Genomic DNA, 18,597 nt, shown 5'->3' with positions numbered 1-18,597 from the left:
TATTTCGAATAATGAGATTCTGGGATTTATATCAGCAAGCTATTAACAAAGAGGCAAATAGCTTCTTTGTTACTAGCCAAGAAGTATCTCGCAGCATTGAATATTTGTCAAGAGCTTACCACAAGGACCATATCGGAACTGGTGAGCCTGTGGATTATTCTGTAGCAAGCAATCGCTGTGCGTATTTATATTTGTATGCACCAATTCACTGCTTCCTCGTAGAAAAAGTCACAAAATTGTTATTGCGCAAACATCGATCTATTCTGCGAGAAACTTACGCAAAGAATTGTTCAGGTTTACGTATCTGCGCCCTTGGTAGTGGACCAGGAAATGACGTCATTGGACTGCTAAAAGCTTTAAGAGATGCAAGCTCTGTGATTAAAAGTGCTGATATTATAGACTTGATGGCAGAATGGCGTGTATCATCCAGTATCCTATACGATGAGTTTTGCGACGAATATCACTGTCCAACCCCGAAGCAATTAGGATACATAAAACAAGATTTACTAAAGACCTTCAACCAGAACGTGGTGGATACCATAAGTAAAGCAGATATTATAACAATGGTGAGGCTTCTGTCTGCTGTCACTAGGGAGGGTGCCGAAGTTGTCAAAGAAATGCTACAGGTATGCTGTTGCTCATATTTAATAAATAAATAACCTGTAAGAATGTTTTTTTTTTTTATATATATTTACCCTCACGAAAATGAGGAGAAGGAACCTTTGAAAGATATATATATATATATATTTTGTAGTCTTTGGTATTTCTTTGCATCATATTACTGCAATTCCATCTGTTATTCCTTCATCTTTTTCAGGGCCAGCTCTAGGCTTAGATACAAAAGGCACCGACCTAGGGGCCAATGGCTTTGGGGCGCCAACATAATAAAAAAAAAAAGTAATAGTATTAAAGAGGACAAGAGAGTCGAAGCGTTGGTGGTACGAGCAGTGCCCCCAAAAATGCTCGATACGCACTTTTTTGGCAATAACTGTAAACTGCTTTTAACAATAAAGAATTTTATGACGCCTGCCTTATCTTACAATGCGTTGATAAAACTGGCCTAGGGGCGCCGCACACTCTCGAGCCGGCACTGAGAAACGAGGGGCTCAAAGAACATATCCTTCTATTCTCTGATCACAGAAAAATAATTAATACTGGTGGAAACAACCATATTTTCTTGATTTATTAAATCCATTTCATAAATTCAAAACATAAAGATACTTGCTTTTCATACCCATATTGTATACTTCACAGACTTACTTTCACGGCAAGAATCAATCCTAATCAGAACCACATTCATACAACAGTTACTGGAACTATACTATCAGTCTCGAGAAAGCATTGCGCCAAGTTTAAATGTTGGCTTCCTTGCTGAGTCTTCCCAAAGTACATACCAGTATATGATCGAGGAAGAAACTATAAAATAAATGCTCTTTTAGTCAAACTGGCAAATTGGTAACCATCTGTCTGGGATGGTTACCAATCCCAGACAGATAACGTAACATACATATTAATGCAAGTGCCTAAACCTAAACATATGGTTGGGCTGAGCATGCCATCTCTTTCACTGGTGTCCGATGGAGAAAGTAGGGTCCTCTATAAAAGCATTTATAAAATGAAAAACAGAAAAGTATAAACATAGGAGTTTATACATCAGTCCTATTTTGCCAGTATTGACAGTTTTCAGTGACCTCAACATTGGACCAATTCTTGTGATAATTTTACCATACCAACGAACTGACAGTAAACAGATATACAGTGTGTGTTGAGTGTGCAATTAGCATTAGTACTTTTTTATGGAGAACCCATCCCAAAGAGGTTGGTCAGCCTAATGGCGGGGATGAGCAATAATGTACTTATTCGCATTTGAGTTGAAAGGCTGCGGGGTTGTATTATTCCTTGGGAAATCTTCCATTTGATTCCAATTCTAATCAACAGCGGCCATAGAAGTATTTACAGAAGATGAAGACTGCGGACACTGAACGCCTGTGCGAAAATGAACAGAGTTAGTGAGAGAGGAAGTCTTCGAGCTTTCACTATACAAAAGAAATAAAAATGCTTAGCAAGTTTTGCCAAGGCTTGTGCGTTTATAAATGTATAAAAGCATTGGCAAGAATCGGATATTTTATACTCTATATCTAATGCCCATATTCATATACAATGTTATCACGCATGCGTAATAACAGAACCACACTAAGATATGCAGTACCTATGTATTAGCAGCTGTTTCATCTGGACGTTCAGTCAACAGGCATCATTTTATGTTCTTCTTTCAGCAGATGATACGTTGAATTTGAAAATTATATTCGATATTACGCATCGCTTTATCACTTAAGTTCGCGTGCACAATGTTAGAAAAAATGCCTGTATAATTTCTGACGTATACGTTTTGAGCATGCTTAAGTTTCTCTTTACTTCAAGTCGTTCTTAGGCTACGTTTTGGTTTCTTCTACAATAGTTTCGGTTCTGTTTTAATGAAGAATTCTTAATGAAACAGTTTTCCTGTTTAGTAACGGAATATCTCGTATATAACACAGTATTATTTTGCTTGCTATTTTGAAGCAAGTCCACCTTTTCTATGCTTTGGAAGTGACAAAAAAAAAAAAAAAAAAAAAAAAAAAAAAGGAGCGGGGGGGGGGTAAACAATATTTTAGATATTTGCAGGCTCTAAACGGACAGTAAAAAAGTTAATGGAAAAAAGAGTAATATATTTAATTAAAAAATTATTTCATAGAAAATTACAACCCCAAACTGTTTCTCTCCAAAATATCTCCTTTCCTGGTTGGGGGGGTAACGGCTCTGACTCCGACAAAGTAACAAAAAAAAGTGCAATCATGGCACCGATGAAAATCACACCTTATTCCAGAAATATATTTCTGGAATAAGGTGTGATTTCTGGAATAAGGTCTGGAATAAGTTCTGCGATTTAGAGACAACTAATATTTCTAACTATTCTTAAGATTTAAAATGGAGGTTTTTGCAGCTATTTTTCTTGGAGAGAGAATACATTACTACTCAACTAAAGAAATGATCCGCTAATTGCATAGCTCACGTTTAAAAATATCTAGATAATTTAAAGACAAAACTTTGTGTGTGTGTAAATGAAAGTTATATATGTATTTATATATTAAAAATGTGTGACAAGGAGAAGATTCAAAGTCTCTTAAAATTGAGATCTAAAACAGTAACATTAATAGTGACACAAGAACATGAATAGTAATGTCAATAGCAAAAATATTTCGCATCTCAAAGAATTTCTCAAAGAAATTCGTTAAAAAGGATCCAGAGAACTTTTGTATCAGAGCAAGTTTTTTAAGTGGGTGCAAACTAAAATTTACATTTATTGAATTTTTTTTTTTTTTCATATGTTGCGGGGGTGTAGTGATTTGACAGCTTCCTGCTAGAGTTACTACTGATCATTAATATAACATTACCCTTTGGACAAATATCAAAATCAGTAATTTAAGCTAAGTCCGCTTTAATTAAAAATGAAAAAAAATAGTAATAACCCAGATATTTATTATCATTAGTACTTGACACCTGCTCGGACTCATCCCCGGCCCATCCAGATTCTATTCCACTCATTAAATGTATTTTGTCGTCGACGGCGTTCTCGCACCGCTTTGCTGCTTTACAAGAGGGAAAAAACCCTGCCACCTGTTTGTATTGTCTCGAACCACAAAAATCTTAGGTGGGGAGGAAGGATAGATTAAATTCCCTTCATTGTGAATTTGTTGATTTATGTCGCATTCAGAAAATAGTGTTTGGTAATAACCGTTTATTAGACCTGATTTTATCTCATGATTCATGCTGAAAATTGTGCTTCGTTTTATGATAAGCAGCTGCTACATACACGAAATACATTTAATACGAACGACTCGTCAGTTTTGGTTTCACCACATATTTTCATAACTGAATAGGTTTCGCAAAAACTGTCATATTTCTATTAGTGGTTCTTACTTGCTGGTCATCACATTGCAGAGGTAATTTCCCGGCATTAATGGTTTCTATTTAGTTTGTTTCGGCTTGGCGAAGTTGCAATGAAATTGATAGATATAAAGAAGAAAGGGGGGAAAATAACTACCAGTAACCAAGTACGCCCCGACAGCAGCAGCAAAAAAAAAAAAAAAATCTTAATTTTACTTGAGGCTCACATCACTGTAATTACCTGAGGGATTATTAAAATTTAATACGTGAGTAGCCATTAGCAATTTTCTTTTAGAATGATTATTTGCCAGGTTAGCAAGATGACAGTAATGAAATCCTCAATACAATAAAATTGAAATCCTTAGTGCAATAAAAAAGAGAGATCGCGAAAACTCACTTCAAGTATTTCTAAATTCAGGCATCACTTCAAAGATGTTTGTCTCGAGTTTATCTCCAGCGATAAGCATATTTCTTCGGGTTGTAAGTTTTGTTGATCTTATATAAGCATTCAGTATCAACTGAAGTGAAAAAATCTTAAGAATATTAACAGGCTCAGTCACGAATTTTAAGAAAAGAAATCTTATTTTTGTAGTACGATAAGTAGGCCCAATTCCTTTAACTTTTTGAAGACATACACACAGCCATTCTCTGTTCTTCACTGATAGTGAGCTTAAACTATTAATGAATCAAGGCTTTTCAAGAAAGAAACAGAATATGGAAGACCAACTGCTGCCAGCTCGTAGCCATAAACCGTAATTGTCTGTAATAATGTTAGCTCTGCGGTTGATCGTTTCGTTTTGAGATACGGGTATAATAACTTCACTTTCCGAAGTGGGGTAACCCACATACATTTGCTAAAGATCGACTAATTTGGGAGCCGGCTGAAGAGAGGCTCAGAAAAATTCTTCTAGCAGGCAACTAGAGTCGAACTTTGAATGGTTTCTTTCTTCTGGAAGCCTAGCGCTATGGATACAAACACCATTTCCACAGGACTACACAGGCACATTATTAACTTAAGTTTCAGTAATATTAATATAAGTTCAATATATAAGATCAAACTCCATCTACTCATACAGCCCACAGCAAGGCGTAGAATAGCTGCAAGAAAATTATCACCACATCGAAAAAAAACTGATTTTGAGAAAACTAGAAGCAGGAAACTTGCATCCTGCTCAAAAGGAAGCCATGCCTTTTGGACTCTAGCTTTGGTTGTAACTTTTGCTCTCCACTACCTCGCCTGAATTCTTGCATAGCTGCACATAGTAAATATCCCCCCCCCGTTCTAAACACGTAATGCCGCATTTGACATTTTGCCAGAAAGAGATCAGAAAAATATTGCTCAAACTTGATACAAAAAAATCTCATTTCCCTAATGGCATCCCTCAAATTGTTCTAAATGTCTGTACTGCAGAGTTGACTCTCACTTTATTCTGCCTATTTATACTTTCTTATTCCAAATCTTTACCTTCAAACTACTGTCCAATTTCTTTTTTCCCCCTCAATTCCTACTAAAGAACCATCAACAAACAACTCCTACGGTATCTTGAAGACTATCATCTAATAAATGACCGACAGTATGGATTCTGTCACTATCGATCAATTAGAGATCTACTAACCTAGGTCACCCATTTCAAACATAATGGAAGTGGTTTGGAGAATCTCAAATGGTCTCTCTTGATATATCCAAGGATTTTGATCGAATTTGGCACAAAGGGTCTATTAAGAAAACTTCCATCTTTTGGTTTTCTCCCTGATTTCTGCAATTAGGTAGGCATCTTTCTGGCTGGACGCTCATGGTGGAGTAATAGTGGATTGCACCTTATCTTCTGTGTACTATTTATTCTGGTGTCCCACAAGATTCTGTTCTTTAGCCCATCCTCTTCCTTCTACATATAAATGACCTACACCAAATGACTACCAATCCGGTGCATAGTTTTGCTGATGACTGCACATTGATCACTCCTCCTCCTTTTCGTTTGATAAACCCCCTGCAAAGTACAAATCACTACAACCTTCCGAGCTCTAACCTCTACTACCTTAAACTCAAAACATTTCCTGAATACGCTAACAATTCCTGTTAGCCTAGCAACGGCGCCTACCGCAATATGGCGGAACGAGCCCCCTTGATTAAGACGCGCCGTAAGGCAGGCTGCCTCTATGTTACACTCTGTCGACGGTACTGGGTATAGTCTCTTCTCCCTTACTCTCCATTTCTCTCCTGCTCACTTATGGTTCTTTAAATTAGTTCTCTGCGTGATTTACTATTCAGTGAGACTACTCTTTTGCGATTTTATATAATACAAAGATAAGTATCATTTTAAGAAATATATTTCGTCGGGGATCCAATATAGAAATATTCGGCATTAGAAACCTGTCTAACAATACATGCTTGTCGTATAAGACCAGAACGTATTTATTATTATTTAGAAATAGAGAAAATGTTTTCACGGATTAGGAAGTTTTGTGAAATATTATGTTTTATCTTAATTTTATGTTTTATCTTAATTCAAAATTAAACTCAAGTACCGGTAATTTTAAAAATTATCATTTAATTCTATATTATATTATAAATTAAAATAGAGCTGAATTAGAAATTCAACCATTTCAGGCTCGTACTTTATAGCGAATCACAAATTTGTGGTTAAATTATCTGGTGTAATTCTTTAATCCTTTCTTCTTCTTTGAGTGCCATCTCCTATCGGAGGTCGGCGACCACCTTGGCAAATTTTGAGTGATTCTCAGCTACTCTGAGCAGTCTGTCAGAGTTCATGCCAGTCCACTGTCTGATGTCTGCCAGCCAAGATTTTCTTCGTCTTCCTTGTCCTCTTCTTCCATTTATCTTCCCTTTTGTTATCAATTGAAGTATCTTATATTTTTCATTGCGAAGTAGGTGACCAAGATATGCCTTCTTTTTATGGTATCTAAAAGTTCACGTGATTTCCCTATTTGTTCCAGTACTTCCTGATTGGACGTTTTTGCTGTCCATGGGATTTTTAACATTCGTCTGTATAACCACATCTCAAAGGCTTCGTCTTTTTATTGATGTTGTTTTTAAGGTCCAAGTTTCTGCACCGTACAGCAGTACAGACCATACATAGCAATTTACCATGCGTACGTTAAGCTCTAAATTTAAACTGCGGTTACAAAGTGTTGATTTCATCAAGAGAAAATGTTTTCTCGCCATTTCATTCTAACTTTTATTTCCATTTCTGGATTGCAATCTTCATTTATCCAGCATCCGAGATTTTAAACTTTGCCAATCTTTCTATTTGTTTTCCATTTAAAGAAAGTGTTGAATTAAGAATTGGTTTCTTGCTTATGACCATGAATTTAGTTTTGGTGATATTTTTAATCCCATTTTTTCACTCTCTTCATTCACTACTTCCAGAAGATTTTGAAGATCCTGAATATTGTCAGCCAGGAGAGCTGTATTATCAGCATATCGGATGTGACTGATGATTTCACAATTTACATCAATCCCTTCCTTTCAAGACTTTCTGAAATATGGCTTCTGAGTATGTTAAAAAGAAGAGGTGACAGCACACATCCTTGCCTTACTCCTCGTTGGATGTTAATGGAGTGTGTAATAATGTCATCAACTTGAACAAATGGTTCCAATATAAGTTCTCAATAATCCTGATGTCTTTAGCATCCAATCCAATTATTTTTAATAGTGCAATCATTTTAGCATGTTAGACTTTGTCAAATGCTTTCTCGAAGTTAATGAAGCAAATGAATATTTCCTTGTTTTGGACAATACATTTTTGGAATAAGATCTGAGAACAGAAAAGAGCCTCTCTTGTTCTCAAACCATTTCTAAAGCCGAATTGGGTATCACTGATGGTGTCTTCACATTTTCTGTATATTCTTTTTTTGAATTATTTTCCGAATCATTTTGGGAACGTGACTCATTAGGCTGATCATTCTATAGTCATTACAAGTTTTCGCATTTGCTTTTTTAGATAGCATGATGAAGGTATGCTGTAGCCAGTCTTGAGGGATTATGCCTGTATCATAGATCTTATTAGATAGCTGTACTAATATATTAATGTTGTCACCTTCTAATAACTTTAATATTTCTGCTGGTATTCTATCCTGGCCTAAAGCTTTACCATTTTAGCTGAGTTTAGTGCACTTTCTACCTCTGATCTTAGAATGCATCGACTTTCCATATGTTCATAAGTATTTTCTGGGTTCTGTCTGTTATCAATAAAGAGTTCTTTCACTCATTCTTGTATTTTGTCATCCTTTTCGGATATTATTTCTCCCTTTTTGTTTCGAAGGAAAAAGAATTGTTTTTTCTTAAATATACCTAAGGTCTCTTTCAGATTTTATGTAGATTAAAATTGTCATGCTTTTCCTGTAGAATTTCTATTTCTTTACATTTTTCATTCATCCAGATTTCTTTTGTTTCTTTGATCTTGTGTTTAATAATTTTCTGAACCTCTTTCTATTCTGTTGGACTGATTTTTATATGATCTGCGTTGATCCATGAGAGAAAGAATTTCATCAGTTATCCAATCGTTCTTTGCTACTGCTCTATCAGGACACAAGGTATTGGTACATTTCTCTATTAAGCAGATTTTAATTTGTCCCATGATTCATCAACCCTCATGATGTCTTCATTCTTGATAGCTCTTGATTCAGATCTTGACTCAATTTGTTTCTTATCTGTGTGTTTTTTAATTTTCTTAAATCAAACCTTTTTTTGTTGATGTTTAAGTATAGCTTTCAGTCTAAGTTTTAACTCTGCCACCAGTAGGTTATAATCAGAAACAATATCTACACTAGGATAGGTTTTTGTACTCTTTATAGAACTTCGAAATCGTTGATTAATTAGCAAGTAATCAATTTGGTTTCTGACTATATTCCCATTATTATCATGTGGTAATCGCCAATACGTATACAGTATTGGCGATCACCACATACCATCCCGACACATGGCGATCACCACATACCATCACCAACACACGGTTTAAGCTACCATCCCTTCGGGATGGTAGCTTAAACCATGTGTTGGTGATTATCAGGTCCTCTCTCATTTCTTCTACAATTTCTAAATACCCTTCTGCATTACAGAAAATGAAGCGTATTTTCATTTTCTTCATGTCAGTAAAATAAATATATAATAAATATTGAGTTTATACAGCGCATACATTGATGACCTAATGAATATATTGTTTCCGTAATTTTTATTTTCCAGAGGTTGTTCGGAATCATGCACATCGGGACTCTTTTCATCTTTATCGATGGCAGCGGAGGGATACATAATGATATCGTTAACCAGCAAGCAGCCAGTTGCGGACTCGTAGAATTGTTTCGTCATAAAGGAACTTTCTCGAAAAATATTCCTTCCTACTTCGTCCAGTTTAAGAAGGCTTCTCATCCCTTAAGAGAGACTAAATATTGTGCAGCTGTGTGGAGAAAAGATTTCGATATCGCAGTTGATCAGAAACGGACTAACGATATCCTGATCTCCCAATCCAAGTGGAGATGTGAGCCCGCTAAAAATGATGTTTATACCATGCTGACTTGGTCTCAACCTCCTATCCTCTTTAAGAGGGGCGTTTTTCAAAATATGCTTACGGCTTTAGTTTACAACAAACTTCAGCAGATGTCGATTATATGAAATTCGCATGCAACTGCTAATAAGCACAGATATAAATTATCGTGTGTGTTAAAATTATATCCAACGGCACGAAAATAGATAACCTTAATGCTGCTCACCAATTTTTCAATCGAAGTTCTTACAACTTTGAAAACAACCTTGCTGAGTAACAACAGCTGAGTTAGATGTGGCTAGATCATTACCTTGTATCATTGTCTAGCCACATCTAACTCAGCTGTTGTTACTCAGCAAGGTTGTTTTCAAAGTTGTAAGAACTTTGAAAACAACCTAGTTATTGATGATACTGCTTTTTTTGGGGGCGTAATCAAAAATTTGAGCATTCGTTTTTTTTTCCTTCCACCATTTGTTCTATGTAAATATGAGGTTAAAATATATCATATTTACATAGTTTTATATACCATTTTCTTTTTTTGGAAATTTGATTATTTTCAAACGAAAAGCTAAACGTGCCTTTCACTATGGTTGTTAAAACTATTCCACTAGAGCAGTGGTTCTTAACCGCTGTTCCTCGGAACACTTGTGTTCCGCGAACTGGTTACATGTATTCCGCGGGTGAAAGATGACAGTTCTGAGTGTAATTGGCGACTCTGAATAAAAATGGCGAGGGAATTATTTCTGCTATAACAGAACATTTAACAATATTGGAAGAAAAGATTTCAAGTTACTTTCCTTCCTTAAATACACACAATTATGACTGGACACGAAATCCATTTGGCACAGTTAATACATCGAGTTGGGAATTTTCGTTACAAGACGAAGAACAATTAGTTTCTTTGTCAACAGGTCGTACTCTAAAAATGAAATTCCCTGAAATAACTCTTGAGGAATTTTGGATTTTTGTCGAAGCTGAATACCCAGCTCGCTCCACAAGGGCACTGAAATTTTGTTAAAATTTTCAACATCATATTTGTGAGAGTTCGGTTTCTCAATATCAACCAATATAAAAACTGAAAAGCGTAAAAGACTTACTAATATAGACAAAGAGATGAGGGTAGCTTAGACCTGATATCGCTGAAACCTGCAAAAGCCGAAAAGCTCAAGTATTGCATTAAAATAAATTAATTTTTATAAAAGGCAACTCCACGAATATTTTTATTGTTAGTTTTATGACCTTAATGCTTTTGGTGTTCCCCAAATTTTTCTTATAATCAAAAATGTTCCGTGACTTCGAAAAGGTTAAGAACCATTGCACTAGAGCCTCTGTAGCTCAGTCAGTAGAGGAAGCCCTTGGTCGGAAAGACCTGGATTCGATTCCCGTTAGTGACGTGAGGAACCTTTATCTGGTCTCTTTCGACTAAAGGTGAGTTAGCCCGTCTCACACTGAGGGTTTTTTTTTTTTTTTTTTTTTTTTTTTTTTTTTTTTCCACTCAGAAACTCGGGTTTTTCGTCTCCCGGAACAGGCAAACCGACTCGTGAACACACACATCTACAGATACAGACATAGGCCACACGTGGAAGCATAAGGCTAACACCTTATTCTCGATACGGTAGAGGTTAAATGTACAATAGAAAAAAATCCTCGACATCGCAAGAGAAAAAAAAAGAGGGAAGGAAGAAGAAAATTATTCCACATGAATAGACTGATAATAGCACAACGTTCACTAAAAAAATCGCTCAAACTCGCACTAGTTTTGTAGTAAATTGCTAAAAATATACGAAGTTCACCTGATGAGCATAAAAGGGAAAGAGATAAAAAGATTTCCAGTGTTGTTTGAACTTAGAATATTTGATTCACCTGCTGTTCGGTAGGTAGTAAAATATGACTAATTACTGATCGCCATTTTAGTTTTCGCTCATCTTTCGTTATTATTTTCACTCTGTAAACTATAATAATGAAATAGTTTATTTGAGAGATAGATATAACTTAATCTTTCCATGCTAAGAAATATTGCTGGTATCTGGTTCCCAGTGCAGACATTCCTTTTACTGGGATTTAAATTAATCTTCTGATAATAATTTTGTGGTTGTCTAGTTAACGTTCCGTGTTCTATCGGAAAACACGACTCGACGCGTGATAATCCTGTTGGAGTATCCACTGAAAAATGTATTGTTTAAAGCATGCTGCAAAAAACTCTAATAATAGCAGAATGAATTATATCGCCCAAGAATTGTTTAATTAATAATCCTTCTTTCGAAAAGAATAGTCATATTTCCATCGAAACAATTATACATGTCGGATCAGTTAATTCCTAAAGTCCTGATTTCACTACCGCTTAGTTTTAAATGAAGTGTAGGATGAAAGTGATAAATCAGTTGTTGGAATTAAGAGAAAAATTAATTGCACCTAGTTGAATTTATGTTGAGCATCACGAGGCCTAACGGCTGAATTCTAAAAAAAAAGAAAAGTAGCATCTTCATTTATAGGCACCAATATTTTTTTAAGCATTTTGTTATGGGCTAATAGTCTAATAGAACGTCTTTGATGATGGCAAATATTGCTAATAACACAATTAAGTAACTTACGTCAATGAGTTTAGAAATGTATTAATGTCAGAGTCTGAATTTTTCCTTTTTACTCTAATACTTAACAAAAATCACATTATCGGAGGTATTTTGTTCTTGGTACACCTCGCAGAGAAAATTTACCAAATATAGTAGTACCGGGGGGGGGGGCTAAAAAGTTCTGATAAAAACCTAGAACAAAAATTATATTAAATCAACTATATCAGTTGCTTTAATGTAAGACCACAAGAAAGAAAAAGAACAAATTATTACAATTTGGTCTAACATGAAAGTTTTCTAGGTGTTTGTCAAACCTTTTCAGCTCCATTTACAAATCTTATTTCTAGGTCATTCCGAGTCTAATTCTATTATGGTTATGGGAATTTGAAACGTGGACTCACTTGAAAAAATCGTTTTCTTCCCTAGTAGCGACTATTTTTACTACGTGAAACTGTTCAAAATGGCCGTCGGCTTTGATGTACCTAGTGACTCTGCCCGCCCTGCATTTAAACATTAGTATCCTGTGTCGAAAGCTAACGAACTACGAGCGTGTGATTTTGGTGTCAGTTCTGCGATAAGGTTAGCGTTACTCAGATAATGTCTGACGTCACTAATGAAATATGGGCGTGTCCTGTCATGTTAGTAGTATAACTTTATTCCAGTTTTTTTCCTTTTATTAAGAAATGCCAGAGTAAATATCACCTGTCCAGTTACAACAACAAACATTCGCGTAACGTTTACAGAAAATCAGCATTAAAATCAACATTCTCTGAATCGTCATAAGTCCATAATATGATTTTCTGGTTATCCTAAACCCAGCGTGACGAAGTTAAACTTCGCAGTGAATGAAATGTATGCAACTAGAAATAAATAGCAAATATAACTATTTGAAGCGGTTTGTATATGTAGTGAATTATTTCTATCCTACATGGGTGGTCTGAAAAGTTATCGGCCTAAAAACGAATTTATAATTTCAAAATTGTTTTTATTTTTCAACATAATCTCCCTTAAGACTAATGTATTTATTCCAGCGCCATTATCCCGTCACTGTAGTAGTTCTCAGTAAGATCTGCAAATTACTCCTCTACAGCTACAATCACTTTGATTCAAAGAAAAACGCTGACCAGCGAGGAAGAGTTTTAGTTTTGGGAAGAGATAGAAGTCAGAGGGAGTCAAATCCGAGGAATAGGGTGGATGTTCCAACAATTCATAGTGCAGACCCCTTAATTTTCCCATTGTCAAAACACCTTTGTGGGCAGGTGCATTGTCCTGATGAAAGATGATTTTTTCTTCTGCAAACTGGGTCTTTTCTCACGAATTTTTTCGTCTAGTCTGGTTAAAAGATCGGAATAATATTCCACGGTTATTGTTTACCCTTTTAAAGATAATTAATAAACAAAATGTCTTTAGCATCCCAAAGCACCGATGCCATGACCTTTCTTTCTCATGGAATCGACTTTGGCTCTGAACAACTGGCTTCTGTCCATTGTTTTGACTGCTGTTTGGATTCTTGTGTGTAATGGTGAATCATCTATAGCAGTGTTTCTCAAAGTGTGGTACGCGTACCCCCGAGGGTAAGCGAAAGGTCGTTAGGGGGTACGTGGCAATTTTCGGCTATCCATAATTAAAGGAATCATTATATTTTTCAACAAACAGTGCAATTAGAGACAACCGGGATAAAACGCCACTAACTAATGAATCACATCCCCTCTCCAACAGAAACCTGTATAGACCAAGCAAAACCAGTTGCCAGTGGAGCATATGGTTTTGCTTGACACCATCCCGTCGTTAACGTGCTAAAACTAAGAAATATATAGTGGATGTGTTTCAGATATTATGGAATTCGGTTGAAGGGAATTAGCATTTCAACTCAACTGTTGAAATGCTAATTTGGCTTTGGTTCGCGCGATCTTTTGTTAATACCGCACCAATCATATGCACTTCTTCATAGCTGCTCCGTATCTGAAGTCTTGTAAATTACTGGTAATTTCTGCTTGAAATAATGAAAAAGATATTGACGCTATTTGGGTAGATGACTCTGACGATGCACACAAATAAACTGTTCTCGATGCCAACGAGTAGGAGCTTCTTGGTAAGTCGCATCATTTTCAGTTTTTTTCTGAAAACTTTAGTTTTCGAAAATTCCCGGATGTATCTCGCAACACGATTTTTTAATTTTGGGAAAAAAAATTAGATTTATATTCGAGTAAATACAGTATTTTTTTTTAGCTTTCAAATTCTTACGTATGGATCATTGGTTAAAGAATGGATTTATACAACCCCAAAAGAGAGCAATATAGTAAATACAAGTAGCTGTAAGCAGTAAGAAAACGTTGATATTGCATCTGGATCAAATGAAATTGATAAAAGTGTGTCGTCTGACACACTCATCTAGAGAACCAAAATTTAAAAATAAATCCTATTTTTTGTTTACATGAACATATAAATTCAAATAAAATAGATATTTAATTTTAATTAAAATTTTAATTAGTACTTGGTAATTAATTAGGTACTAATTAATTAGTACTTGGTAATAATGAAAATTTAAGAAGGGGTATGCGGATATCTGAAGTTTGAGAAACACTGATCTATAGTAATAAATCGACGCACAAAATCGGTTTTATTATTGTTAAAATACTCCTTGCCCTGTTCGGAGATTTTCATGTGAGTGCATTTTTGATCTGCTGTGAGCAAGCGCGGCTCCCATCTTGAGCAAAGCTTTTTCATTTGCATTTCTTCATGCAAAATATCCTACACGTTCTTTTGAAATGTCTGTAGTCTCAGCAATTTCACGAACTTTGACTCGCCGGTCATCCAGAACCATATCGTAAACATGAGAGACGTACCGATAGTGTTGCCATTTATGGTCGAGGCCTAGAATCCTTCAGACTACCCACATATATAGGACCAGTTTGTCACTGTAGATATTAAGAATTCCTGTGTGTGTGTGTATTTTTTTTTATTTAATTTCATACGCAGAGTAATTCATTAAATGTTTTAAATATAGATTGCGATTGTAATTCATAATAAGGCAATTCTTAATTAGCGTCAGTCAGCGAACCATAAGAAACAGGTGTAAGGTTAAATATTTAATCAAAAATAAGCTTTACAAGGTGCCATAGATCCTAAAATTTCGATATTCGCGCAAGATTACAAAAGCCAAAACAAGCATCGATTATTCGGACAAGATAATGCATGTTTTTTTTTTCTTCCCCTCTCGTGTCTCGATACTGTTGAACTTGCAGGTTGCATTCTATCAGATCATTTTTTTAACTATTTAAAATTTTGTTACAGCAAAGTGACAAACAAGATAACTTTTTAATCTCTTCCTTAAAAGGAAAATAAACGTTTTTCTGGTTTTCACTTTATATGAAGAACTTATTAATTTATTTTATTAAAATTTAAACAATTTGTTTAAAATATTTAGCTTTGGCATAATACAAATTCGTTGCAGTAAATTAGTTAAGAGCTTCAATTTTATGTTATTCTTTAGCATTCCAAAGTTGTGCACCTGTTAGCGTACTGATATCTGCCAACGCTGAAAATCGTATTAAAGTAAAATACATTAAAAAAATCCAATTTTATCCGATTAAAACAAAAACTAATAATTATGGGAATACAAATCCCTTGTTGTTTAACTGCCAGTAAGTAAAACTCTAAGATCGAGAACTACGAATCTATGAGTTTCACACACACACACACACACACACACACACACACACACACACACACACACACACACACCGAAAAACTATCGGCGAATCTAAGTGTAAATGACCACTTGGTAGTACAACACCAAGGCAACTCGAAGCAAAGGTGGAGCAAGCTCCCTCACTATCCTTGATATTTTCTCATAATGTAAAAACACAGCCTAGGGGATGTAACACTCTAATTACATTATGAGGAGAGGTCACTACCCAGAACGGTTTCAACCTTTTTTGAGGTCTCATCAGTAAGTAGGTAGACCTGGAAGATAGCAAGGTTTAAGTGAAAAGAACTTGCATACCTTTTACTATACGAATGCCACGAAATAATATACAAACACACCTTTATGGCATTCGTATAGTAAAAGGTATGCAAGTTCTTTTCACTTAAACCTTGCTATCTTCCAGGTCTACCTACTTACTGATGAGACCTCAAAAAAGGTTGAAACCGTTCTGGGTAGTGACCTCTCCTCATAATGTAATTAGAGTGTTACATCCCCTAGGCTGTGTTTTTACATTATGAGAAAATATCAAGGATAGTGAGGGAGCTTGCTCCACCTTTGCTTCGAGTTGCCTTGGTGTTGTACTACCAAGTGGTCATTTACACTTAGATTCGCCGATAGCTTTTCGGTGTGTGTATATATATATATATATGAAACTCGTAGATTTGTAGTTCTCGATCTTAGAGTTTTACTTTCTGGTAGTTGAACAACAAGGGATTTGTATCCCCTTAATTATTATTAAGGATGCCAGAAAAATAGCCGTTTGGCTTTCAATTTAAAACAAAAACTGTTTCGTTAGTGTTGAGAAAAGCCTTCTCAAATTTTTCGAAATACCAATGAATGTTCTCTGAAAAAATTAACTTACTAGCATGATATCAAAACAGAAGGCCCAACAAAATATAGCGTAGCTTTATTGAGCACATTAGTTTAATGTCAATTGCATGTCTTAATCTCACTGAGATGCGACAAGCTCAGCATCCTGTTACAATGTTGAGAAGGACAACACTGCAGTTGTGCTCAACGTGAGCTTCAGAACTGCACATATGTTTAAGAAAAATTGTAAATCAAATCGTATTTTTTAAATAATATATTTTAAAACAACGTAACACAGAATGGTAACTCTACTCAACCAAATCTATTGAAATTTTACTTCGTGGATTATTAGTTTAATTGGATTTGTTTCGGTGGGGAGGGGGTAAAAATCCCGTGCAGCATTCCTCGCAATATGAAGTGCATCGCTTTGAGAACAGCCTTGAATTCAAGGAGGCAACTTAAATCTACAGTGAGTCATTGACCACTCTCATTACGGGAATCATGATAGCTAAAATTGGACCTGCTGTAACTCCGGTTCCAGGATGAATGCTATTGATCTGCTACCGAGATATTTAACCGGACACAGCATGCCATATTTTAAGTTGTAAATTAAAGAAAAGAACTTTGAACATAGCAAAAAAAGGAGATTATTCCTCAGCTGGTATACGCTTAATAGAGCTACATTTTTTCGTTATACCTCATAAAAACTCATACGAGAAAAAACGAACGAAGAAATAAATTAATTTGGCTGCAATATGAAGCGACTGTATGGTTGACATTTTTAGATGTAAATTTCCCTGTGAAATTCCAGAAACGTAGTATAGTAACAAAATAATGTCAGCCAAACAACTTCTAAACTACTGGCAGCCTCCTACTTTCTTAACACTTACTTATTTACAAGATGTTTTCAGGAGAAAACATTCGATTGCTTAAAGCTATCTTGATCATTTCGTTTTTTTTCTGAATTAATATAGAGATTAATATGAAAATGATTAGAGTTGAATTAATAGATATTTGGCTTACAAGATGTTGGAGATTAGAGTAAGGTAAGGTATTCGATGTTTTTTTAATTTTTTTTTTTTTAAGAAAGTTAAATTCATCGAGTAGTTGAAGTCTTCTGTACAAGTTTAAAACTGGCTAATGATAAGCGTTTAAGGCTTGTTTCCGAAGCACATATGGCCATGTTGTAATCACATTTAAAGAATGACTAATAAGAGAAGAGATAACTTCAAACCAAAACCATAGTTTAATCAGACACGCTGTCGCTGGATAGATACGATATACTAACAGAGGTTGTTTACTTTCTCTTCTATTTACGATGAATCTTTGGTATGTTTTCAAAACTGTTACAGAGAACGAAGAGAATTTAACCTTTCCGACAGCGATGTGTGTTGCAAGATAGAAGACTTGCGAAGATCATATAAGAGATACATACTGCCGTTTGATCATGGAGAAGTCGACTACACGAATCCTGTCAACCGTTGTGCATACCTGAACAGATTTGAACCAATCCACACCTTTCTAGCAGAAAAAGAGTTAAAAATCTCGATTGATAGAAAAACGATTCTGAAGGATCTTTAAGAGCAGTACGAGCTGGTATGAACCTAGTCTTCCCTTGCGGGCGGCCCATGAAGTGATCTTGTGAGTTTATTAATGGTCTTGGAAAAAACTTGGACGTAACAATAAATGCACCCATTATTGATGCATATCCGGAATGGAAAATATATTCGAAATGCTGGTAGACGAAGTATTCTCTAGATCAGGATTTCCCAAACTCTTCCGCGAGAAGTTCCTCTGGAATTTGTCATTTTAGTTTTCTAAGCATTTTTCATGAATAAATATTTTATAGTGGAAATATTCTGAGGAGAATAATATTCGTGAATATGTCGAAAAGCTCATCCCCAGAATGCCTAATAACATCTGTATCGTTTATTTTCACACATCGAAACCTTTCAACATTTGGGAAAGGAAATACCGCTGTTTATGATCGGTCATAAGAATTGCCTGCAAGCGGATTATAACAATGGGCGGCGTATCCTCTGTTCTCAAAACTGAAGGAAATGACATCTGTGTAGCAAAT

General features: G+C 35.5%; 1 protein-coding gene across 1 annotated transcript; it reads left to right on the top strand.

Moving 5' to 3' along the window:
• On the top strand, positions 1–9,772 carry LOC150102806 (uncharacterized). The gene is made up of 2 exons (XM_090399185.1): positions 1–626; positions 9,131–9,772. Exons 1-2 carry the CDS (start codon positions 12–14, stop codon positions 9,554–9,556), a joined length of 1,041 nt encoding a protein of 346 aa, XP_090255311.1. The 5' UTR covers positions 1–11; the 3' UTR covers positions 9,557–9,772.
• The last annotated feature ends 8,825 nt before the right edge of the window (positions 9,773–18,597 follow it).

The sequence above is a fragment of the Typopeltis vanoorti genome, chromosome 10 (assembly GCF_054136105.1).
Source record: "Typopeltis vanoorti isolate ZY-2024b chromosome 10, IOZ_Tvanoo_1.0, whole genome shotgun sequence".
Classification (NCBI taxonomy): Eukaryota; Metazoa; Arthropoda; class Arachnida; order Uropygi; family Thelyphonidae; genus Typopeltis; species Typopeltis vanoorti.
The sequence above is the reverse complement of the archived record's forward strand: the minus strand, read 5'-3'. Positions and strand labels throughout refer to the sequence as shown.

Excerpts from the sequence above, each read along its gene's own strand:
- LOC150102806 (XM_090399185.1), top strand. The coding sequence starts at position 12 with ATGAGATTCTGGGATTTATATCAGCAAGCTATTAACAAAGAGGCAAAT. Across the intron at positions 627-9,130 it reads TTGTCAAAGAAATGCTACAG|AGGTTGTTCGGAATCATGCA; the intron begins GTATGCTGTTGC and ends TTTATTTTCCAG.